At 33.4% G+C, this 10,923-nt stretch overlaps 1 protein-coding gene across 1 annotated transcript; it reads left to right on the plus strand.

The window, feature by feature from the left end:
• The first annotated feature begins 3,360 nt into the window (after window positions 1–3,360).
• Window positions 3,361–10,298, plus strand: LOC104220950 ((+)-neomenthol dehydrogenase). The gene is made up of 4 exons (XM_009771916.2): window positions 3,361–3,436; window positions 3,821–4,079; window positions 6,620–6,802; window positions 9,717–10,298. The coding sequence occupies exons 1-4, from the start codon at window positions 3,381–3,383 to the stop codon at window positions 10,113–10,115; spliced, it is 897 nt and encodes a 298-aa protein (XP_009770218.1). The 5' UTR covers window positions 3,361–3,380; the 3' UTR covers window positions 10,116–10,298.
• The last annotated feature ends 625 nt before the right edge of the window (window positions 10,299–10,923 follow it).

A 10,923-nucleotide genomic window follows, 5' to 3' on the forward strand; every position in this document is an offset into this window, starting at 1 on the left:
AACACCTCGTTCTTAAGCTCTTATTTCGTTTCTAAGTCTTTCGCATAGCATCAACTGCCTAACAACTAGCATAAAAATAGATCACGTATTTTTAGAACCACTAAATTAAATTTAATTATTATTATCATTTTCGCGGTAAACACATTGGTTTCACACGTGTAAACTCCGTTTAGCCTAGTATGTCATATGAAAAGGATGCAGGAGTGAATAAATGATCGGAAAACGACTTTACCCTTAAGACAGATTCTGTTACAAGTTATTGTATTATAACCACCTTTGTAATCACCTTCAAAACCTCAAAAGGGGCTTACTTAGAGTATATAAGACAAACTGTTATCAGTTGATTTGACACTGGAGTTGATCATGGCAATATATAGCTAAAAAGGAGAAGAAAATAATTGAAAGCATAAAAGAGAATAAATGATGTATCATTTTACTGGACCAAACAATATAATATTGAGGGTATCTTTCCGAGGAAATGATGTAAGGAGCAGTTACTTTAATTTGTGACATGAGTAGAAAACTTTCTAATTTTCGTGCATTTAGTAATACCGTGGGAATGCTGTGAACAGTGATGCACATGTAGTCTAGAAGTCATTAATTTGCCTAACCTCTAGGAATTTGGACCATAGTGCAACTTTCAAGGATTACATACTTTTAAATATTTATCATCCTCGTGTATTTGTTTACTCATACCACGCTGTGTGCAATTCAAAAAATAAATAAATAAACTAAACTAAAGTAAAGAATCTATGCATGCTCCCTCTCACATATATATACTAGTAAGGAAGTGCCCAACCTCAAGAGAATGCCAAGAAATTTTATTTGTTGTCACTTAGATTGTCATCAATTATATGAGTACCTTATTTTAGAAGTTAAATAAATATACATCATATGCTAGCAACAACAACAACAACATCCCAGTATAATTCCATCAGTGGGGTCTGGGGAGGGTAGTATGTACGCAGACCTTACTTTTACTCCGAAGGGCAGAGAGACTGTTTCCAGGAGACCCTCGGCTCAAGAGAGCAACAAAGAGACAATATATTAGTACTATCAATAGAGTCATAATAAATAACATAAAATACATAATATAAAATAACAGAATAACAACAATATAAGAAATACGAAAAAGGATGGAGAAAAGGATGTAAGGTATACTAATATCCAACCGACACAAGCCCTACATCCGTAGCCGATCAGTAGCCTCATAAGACTAACTCCTAAATGACTAGTGTTACTCCAGTGCACTGTAGTAATACTCACAGACTTCCCCCTAACCTACAACCTTAATGCTCGACCTCCACAATTCTCTGTCAAGGGTCATGTCCTCAGAAATCCTAAGTCGTGCTAGGTCCTGCCTAATCACCTCCCCCAATACTTCTTAGGTCTCCTTCTACTTCTCCTCATGCCCACCACAGTCAGTCGCTCACACCTCCTAATTGGCGCATCACTGGCTCAAAATACATCATATGCTAGAATTTACTTTTTGTAAAGAACTACATTTAAATGTGATATGTTGGAAAGAGCGAAGAGTTGCTTGATTGTATTTTTATAAATGAGAATACATGCTTAATTTTTTTCCTTTTTTATATGGTTGATATTAATCACTAATGTATTAACACCAAATAGATAATGTACTCCAGGAAGGTGTGTATAACAAAATATAACTATGATCCATGTTTAGCTATAACAACATAATTCTCTTCGGTTTTCAAAGAATGATAATGACATAATATAGATAATAAGATATATGACGGTCATATTTTCTAATTTTTATTTCATATAGTAATAATTTCCTTCTATTAACTTTATAATTTTGTTATAATTATCTAAATACCTAGATATACATCTAAGTATATTTTTATTGCTTTGTCTTCTTAATGTTGCTCCCTCATATTTGTTTGAAGCGCTAAGTTTTAACGGGAATTCATCTTCTTAAATTCCTTGGGCGAAGGTATATATTTTAATTATTTTATTCCTTTTTTTAAAACTTGTATAGCTATGTCAGTGCCTTGTAGATCCCTACTAAATATTTATTGTTAGGTCATTTTTGCATGAGCTTGGACTTACTTTGATGATGAGTAGGCTTGTTGTGCTTTGGCCTTCGAGGAGTTACACGACGGCCATGTGATGATGCATCAAATAGATGCAAGGGTGGATGACTCAGTAGGTCCTTGTATGGACTGATTGTGTTCCCTATAGGGAGTAGATCACAGATCGACAGGTGATCCGTCCTTTCTCCCCCTTTCGTCATAAGGCGTGGTCTGACTCTGAGAAAAAAACTCTTCTATAAAGCTTCTTGAAGTTTTTCTCTATCTTTATAAAGTTATTAGCATAGTTTAGATACTTATATTAGTATAATTTAAATGTTTTTAAAGTTTTATTGTTATAGTCAACTCTCTTCTATTTTATGAAAGAATTTTTGTACCACAAATTAGAAGTATTATCCCGATACTACTGATATAATCTGTCATGCTAGAAAAGGCAATACCTGCAACAATATTACGAACTTTGCACCAAGTATAATCACAAAGCATTTATTTTGGGATGAAATGAGATAATTTATATTATCAAACAGAAAATTAAGACAAAAAGTTTACACACTTTTAAGATGACATAATTTACCTCCTAGCATTCTCGTTGGGCAATGAGTATTATATCATGATTATTGATTTATAATTTATTATTTTTGGTTAGAAAAATAATGATACAATTATAAAGTACTATCCTATTAAATATTTAATACCAAGGATATTAATTTTAACTCATATTAGCTCTTTTAGAATATCAAATAATAATATCTCTGTGTGAATCATGTTTTATTGTTAGTTAAATTTTATTTTTAAATTAAAAAATATTAATGTTAAAATTTTGTACAAAAGAAATAAAAAAGAAGCAAAGAAGTGAAAACTGGAAAAGTAAAAACACGGTCCTTCAAGAATTTCATGGCGAAGCTTTCTCTGTGTATAAATTACTCCATATCAAAGAGGCAGTAGAATTGAAATATGTGATCAAGGGAAGGTAACACATGGAAAGAGGGCCACGTGTTGGAAATAGTAATATATAGTACAAAAGAATCAACCATTGAAATTATAGCTATTGAATAAATAGTCAGATGGGCCCACGTTAATTCCAAAGGTATGCATATCTTAAGAGTGATGAACAATGACATAAGCAAAGGGCAATTTAGTCAAGGCATCCAAAAATTGGTATAGTAGCCACAGTAAGATTCTTTTTTGACCAATAATGTTAATCCATTTTAACCGAAATGACCATAATACCCTCGTGGGGACAAGTTGACCGGCTGCCTGCTTATTCCATCTTCTATATAGTAGTAATAGAGAGTTATTGTCTCTTCTTCTCCCCCTTGCATTGCAATGGCATCAAGACAATCAGAACTGTCTTCTTCATGTTCCACCCTTCTTAAAGCCAGGTAAAAACATTCATTGCTTGTTCCAAATATTTACTCCAATCCAATTAATTTATCGTTACACATATATAATTACGTTTCAACATCTGGCTTTTCCATTACAACAACAATGACAAGATACCCAGTAAAATTTTACTAGTGGGGTCTGAAAAGAGTAGAGCGCACACAGACTTTACCCCTACCCAAAAAGGGCAAAGAGGCTGTTTCCAGGAGACTTTCGGCTCAACAGGAGAAGGCAATAATATCAGAAAAGAAATAAGAGAAAAGACCTGTAACAACAAAAGATACCAAAAAGAAAATAACCACAACAAATAAGGACTTTTCTTTAGATAAATGCATGAGTGTAAGAAATATATATGTATTGAGTTTTGTTTGTGAAAAATGTAGGTGGTGGTCGAAAGAGACAGTGGCAATAGTGACAGGAGCAAACAAGGGCATAGGTTTTGCCTTCGTAAAAAGAATGGCAGAATTGGGATTAACAGTGGTTTTAACTGCAAGAGACAATGCAAGAGGAATGGAGGCAGTTGAGTCCCTAAAGAAATTAGGCCTATCTATCTATTATCACCAGCTTGATGTGTCAGATACTTCCTCCATTCAAACATTTGCTTCATGGTTTGCCAACAATTTCACTGGCTTAGATATATTGGTGAGCTTCTAAAACTTCTTTATTTCATCTGTATTCTAATTTTTCTTTTTTATTTATATATATATATTTCACATTAGTTTTAAGTAGTTAAATATCATTGCTGTCATATTGTCTTTTTCTCTGGCATCTTTTGAAAACTGAAGTTAATATATTTAATTTTTTTTAACGTTTTTCTATCAAAAGAATTTTGTCTATTGGGTACGTCTTTACTATCGCTGGTTAGTAATTGGTAGTTACCTGTTGTTTTTGGCAAATAAGGTTTCTTTCACGCAGAGTAACTTAAGAAAATTACAAAACTATATGACAATTTTTGGAGGTGGTGATTAGTTTTTGACTGCTGTTTGCACCATAGACAGAACTTCAAGATCAAACGTTAATAGTGTTTTCCATAGAGTAAGCGAGGGAGCGCACTTATTAAACTTAAAGTTCTGTCCGTGAGAAAAGTAGAGACGATAATTCAAGACCATCCACATTTTTTTTTTTTTTTTTTTTGGGTTAAAAGGGATGTTATATCACTAATTAAGTCCATGAGAAGTAGAGATACTTGAACTTTGAGGGCTATTCACTAGGCCAAATACTCAAGTTAGTTCATATTCACAATTTGATTCCATTACATATCTGAAAGTTACTTCTTTTCCGGTTATCCACAAAAAAAAGTTTATTAAAGAACCTACAACTCTGTCTAATAGAATAATGACAAACCAGAAACAGAAGTTGAACCATATATATAAACACAAGTTTTATGTTTCGTGAGGTCACAGCATGTTTCTTGTTTTTTATAATGTTCTTCAGTATTCACTTTGATCTATCCAAAGTCAGTACCACATTAAGAAGAAATTATGGTGGGTATGTGTTTTATAAGTCGTGAATAAAACAATTATTCCTTTCCTTTCATTTTACAAGGTTGAATAGCTTAAGAAATCTCCACAAATATAAAATAAATATATAGCATTTCAAAATACCTAAGCATCTACTGTCCAGGTCTTAATATTTGCATATAAATTGCTATTAGAATACACTATACATCAATCATGGCAACTCGGAATGTTAAAACTGGAAATTTTCAAATATACAATTTTTTTTTATTGAACTTATAAAAAGGAGTGGCATATAAGTAAAATGAAATGAGAGAAGAATAAGAACTAATATGCAGTTAGTATAAATAAGGTGAAATTAAATTGTTTATTTTTTAGGAAATCAAAAACGAAAGTAAAAAACTTATATACTAATTCTAAGAAACCAAGTTCATGACTGATCTTCGAAAAACAAATTTAAAATCATATACAACTTAACTAACTTGATGGTTATTTTATTTCAAAGCAGTTGTTTCAAAATCACACCCAAAAGAAAATCCAAAAGAAGCCTAAAACTGCATGATGAAAAGTAGACCAATCTTTGCCTTACAAGACAACCAGTTTATAAAAGAATGAGTGGCGAAGGTTTCTTATACGTTTGCCTTTTGGACTATTCACTTGTCAAAGCCGAACTTATAGATGATACAGTCAGATTTCTCTATATCACGGGATCGTTATATAATTATTATTTACTGTAAAAAATTAATTTTTTATGGAATCAATTTATGTGTTATCTTAAAATATATTTTCTATATAACAGTACTTCAGTGTAACAATAAAAAAATTCAAAACAAATACTACTGTTATAAAGAAGCTTGACTGTTTGACCGTATGAGAAACTCTTGTGTGGTCAGCGTCAGACTACTCAAACTCAATAACATATCACCATCTGTTTTAAGGAAAAGAAACCGAGACAGGCTATGGCCTGTGAGTTGCCCATCAATTTTATCCAAATAACATATATTTATAAGGTGAAATACCTATATATCTGTTTTGTTACACATGAAATTTGGGATTCATAAATTTAATGAACTAGATAAATGTCATTAGTTATCGTTTTATATAAATTCATAAATTTAGCAAAATTTTGGCCAAATATTCAAGATTAAAAAGGGAGTAAATAATGATAACTGCTGCTATTTGTTGACTAGAATATATAATAAATATTTACAGATATTGCGAAGAAATGTTCTTTTCTTTCATAATTTATTAGTCATATGGGGATGCGAATGAATTAACCCAGCCCACTAGGCACATGGTTAGATTTGTAAGACTTGAATCCGCACATGGTTGACATTTTTATTAATGTGAGTGCGGGGCGCATGCAGATAATAGATATATTTGGTTTTCCCCTTTTCTTCTGTTTACTCTCTTCTTTTTTTTCTTCCTTTTCATACATGCCTTCCATCTCATAGGGTGAACGATGTAGAATCTGGACATTAATAAATCCTTGCTTTTGAAAGTGAAATGTCACATGCACCAATATAACCTAGAAAATAAGCTAATGTTAGTTAAATAATTAATATTTTTTCATTTTACTACTTGGAAAATTATCGATGAACATCCAATAATTCAAGAAAGGAGAAGAACAAATAATCTCACTAAGATAAGTATAATATATCTTGTTGATGTTTCCGGGTGATATATATTGACTTTTGATGTAGTGTTAAATACTACTTATTTCAGGTAAATAATGCAGCTGTATCATTTAACGATATTCACGAGAACTCTGTGGAACATGCCGAGACGGTAATATCTACAAATTTTTATGGACCCAAACGACTCATGGAAGAGCTCTGGCCCATGTTTCGTTGTTCTTCCACTGTCGCTCGAATTCTTAATGTTAGCTCGAGACTTGGGCTTCTTAGTGTAAGTAATTTTATCAATACAACCTCTCTCTTTTTCCTAATTGGCCAATAAATAAATAAATAAAATCTGTGTTATGTGTGTATCTATACTAGACTAGATGAATTCCTTAAAATTTATCTGATGAAAATACCATCTGGATAATTGCATACACTAAATTTTGCACTCTTTTGGTTTCGTCTAACATAATTGAGATCTCATATATGTTCGTTTCTCTCCCTTGATCTCGACAAGAAAATATTAAATCTCTCTCTGATCTACTTCCCAAGGACAGGGTGAGCATCTAGTTCATCCTTAATGATTCTTCCGCTAGAACTTACCTTCTCCATTCTCTGCCTAATGCACAAGCAAATATATAATTTAAACTGCAACTACAATTTGAATAGTACATTCAACTAACGTATTATGTGAATTTTAAATGAGATAGATTAACTGCACGCTTTCCGTGACTTCTTGAAAAATGAAACCAAAAGAAGAGTCAGAAATTTTTGGGAATACCAAACAACAATAACAACAACAACAAAAACAACTCAGTAGAATCCCACTAGTAAGGTCCAGCGAGAGTAGAACGTACGCAGACTTTACCCCTACCCGAAGGGATAGAGAGGTTGTTTTTGGAAATACCACTGAAAATTAATCAACTCTTCCTAAGTCAACCATGATGAAGTAGAAATCTAAAGGAATTTAGGCGAACTATGTCCAAAGAAGATATAAAGTTTGTATTATTTTAACTTGAAAGCGCATGTTTGGTACAGGTGAATTTTTACTAGGCCTTACACATGAAAACACACAAATTCCAATAATCCATTAGAATACAAGTCCAATCATACTAGTTTCACTCAAATTCAATTTCTAATCAAGGTTCAAATCCCAATTTCTCATTTAGATTCATCAATAAATACCAAAATCAAAGGTAGAATCATGTAAAATAATCAAATTCGAGTACAATCCAAATCGAAAAACTCTCCCTCTAAATTGCCCAAAATACGAGCTTCCAGACTCAAAATATGATGCAAGTCCGAAATAGAGTACTTATATGCATTGCCCAGGTAATCTGTTCGCGATCGCGGAACCCACTTCGTGATTGCAAAGAACAAAGATGAACACTGCCTGAATACACTTTGCGTTCGCATTGCTGACATTGCGAATGTGATGACCACAAGCACCAGAATTCCACGAACGCGCCAATTACCACGCGAACGCGTTGGCAGACATCCCCGGCTCCCATGCTGAAACGCGATGGTGTACTTACTTCTGAGAACGTTGTGGTCAAACATCTCAAACCTCACTAACGTGGTACGCCCTATGCGAACGCGTTGAATAAAATACCAGCATCTCGCAGAAGACTACGCGATCACGGTCCTCTTCTCGCAATCGCGATGAACACCCCTAGCACCAGAAAAACCAGCATCTCATGCAAACTCCGAAATGGTCCGAAATCAATTTAAAACACAATCAAGCCCCTTATGACCATGTTCGAACATTCCAACAAGTCCCAAAATGTAATACGGACTTACTCGAAGCCTCAAGTCAAATATAACAACTTCAAAACCACGAATCATGCCTCAATTCAAGCTTAATAAGCTATTTCAAATTCCAAACTTATGCCAAATACATCTAAAAACTCGGGATCACCTCAAATTTTGCACACGAGTTCCAAATGACATAACGAATATACTCCAACTTATGGAACAACAATTCGAGTATGATAACATCGAAGTCAACTTACGGTCAAACCTATGAACTTTTCAAATCTTCAAGTTGCCAACTTTCGTCAAATGGTGCCAAAACCTTCTAGAAAACATCCAAATGCAAATCCGAACATACGCCCAAGTCCAACATCATCATCCGGACCTAAAGGAACCATAAAAACTCTGATCCGAGATCAAATTTACAAAAGTTAAACTTGGTAAACTCTTCCACCTTAAAACTTCTAAAATGAGAATTATTCTTCCAAATAAATCCCGAACCACTCAAAAATCAAAATCGACGATACATACAAGTCATAATACACCATATGAAGCTGCTCATAATCTTAAACTACTGAACTATTTGCAAATGCTCAAAACGATCGGTCAAGTCGTTATACAAAGATGATAATTGCCTCCGAAAATTAATTGCATGCTAAAATATTTCCAAAATATATAAAAAAAAGAAAAAATAATTTCCAGATAAGGAACAACGAGAATCGACATAGGCGTGGTTTTAGGAAAACATGGTCTACAATGTAAACTCGTAAATGCCACAAGAAATAATTATAGAAAATCCCTAAACCAAGAATAAAAAAATAGAAAAAGTAGATTGAACTCTCCAGAAGCAACCAAAGAGCCATGGTCCCATCATCAATTGTCAATACATTCCATTTACCAGGCAAATCAGTAGTAATGAGATGATAAAATAACTTTGACTATTCCTCTTAGCTATTGCCAAGCCCTGTACTTTATTCTCTTTTAGTCTAGATGATACAGAGAAAGAAAGGATAATAACTTAACACAAAGGAAACAAAAGAGGGAGAGTGAGGAGATTGAGAAGGTAGAAAAGATGGGAAATGTGGCAGTTTAAATGCAGGTTTAATTATATTTTTTCCCTTGATCGACCAACTAAGGTTCTTCTCTATAATAGAAAAATATAGAAATAATGCTTCTTTCCTACTTGAACTGTCCGATTCCGATTGACGATATATTCAACTATATTTTGAAGTGATACTTGATCTAACTTTTGCTATGTTTAGGAGTACCATGGAAACATAATGGTTTTGATGAATTTTTACCACATTACTATTAACAAATAAAAGAGTTTGACGAGTGCTTTTTATTTTTTTATTCTAACATTTTCTTTCAGATTGCATGTAAAGATTAAATAAAATAAATAGGTTATGATTAATAATGTTCATATCATTATTTCTTTCATATTGCAGAAGCTCAGAAATGACAAACTAAGAATGATTCTATTGGATGAGAAAAACCTATCAGAGACACAGATCGAAGAAATGGTGAATTTATTTCTGGAAGATGTAAAAAATGGGACATGGGAAACCAAAGGTTGGCCAGAGTTATGGACAGACTATGCTGTATCAAAGCTTGCATTGAATGCATACACTAAGGTCTTGGCCAGGGATTATACAGGAAAGGGAATAAGTGTTAATTGTTATTGCCCTGGATTTACACAGACTGCTATGACTGGTGGCAAGGGCAAGTACACGGCACAATGCGCTGCTGAAATCGGAGTAAGACTGGTTTTGCTACCACCAGAAGAGCTTCCAACAGGGAAGTTTTATTTAGGGTCTAATCCTCCAAACCTTTATTCCAAGATTTAAGAGTATTATGTAGTTTACTAATAACAATCCAAGACTCCTTGGGTGAAGTTTTATGATATGGTATTATGAACTTTTTTAAAGTTTAGCGTCTTGAAGAGTTGGACAAATTGGGGCGAGATATTTATATGGCTGAGTTGGCATATTGTTGAATGGTTTACATGATTAAGGTCACCTTTTTTATCATCTTGATTTCTTTTAGTTTAGCTAATTTGAATTAATATCTTACAACTCTTGTGATCTGCCGTAACCCCTATCAAATGGGCATGCTACATCCACATCGCCACGTGTAGTTTCTAGGCATCAAACTCGTACGTCTTAATACTATTGCAGTCATCTACTGATAATTCCCAGAATAATTTTTGTTACAAAATTGCCTCCTTAAAACCATTGCAATCATATCATGGAATTTATGGCCTTAGTATCCGTAATCACCTTTTTTTCATATATCTCTTTCATTATCACACTGTAATGACCTGGCCGGTTGTTTTATGTATTTGCGCCCTGTTTTCCTATTTAATTATTTTTGTGTGCTTAGTTGTTATTTTGTGACATGCGGGGATGGTTAATTTGATTCCGGAAAGGTTTTGGAGTTATTTAAAACACTTAGTTCCATTGTTGGAAGCTTAAGCTATAAGTGTTAACCAATGTTTGACTTTTATGTTAACGACCTTGGATTCATATTTTCATGGTTCCAATATGTTCGTATAGTGATCTTGAACTTATGTATGCCCGTATTTGGATTCGGAGGTTCTTAGGATTATTTGGCTCTTTTTGCCGAAAATTGACAATTTGAATGTTTAAAAACTTC

The sequence above is a fragment of the Nicotiana sylvestris genome, chromosome 6, assembly GCF_000393655.2.
Source record: "Nicotiana sylvestris chromosome 6, ASM39365v2, whole genome shotgun sequence".
In the NCBI taxonomy this organism is placed as follows: Eukaryota; Viridiplantae; Streptophyta; class Magnoliopsida; order Solanales; family Solanaceae; genus Nicotiana; species Nicotiana sylvestris.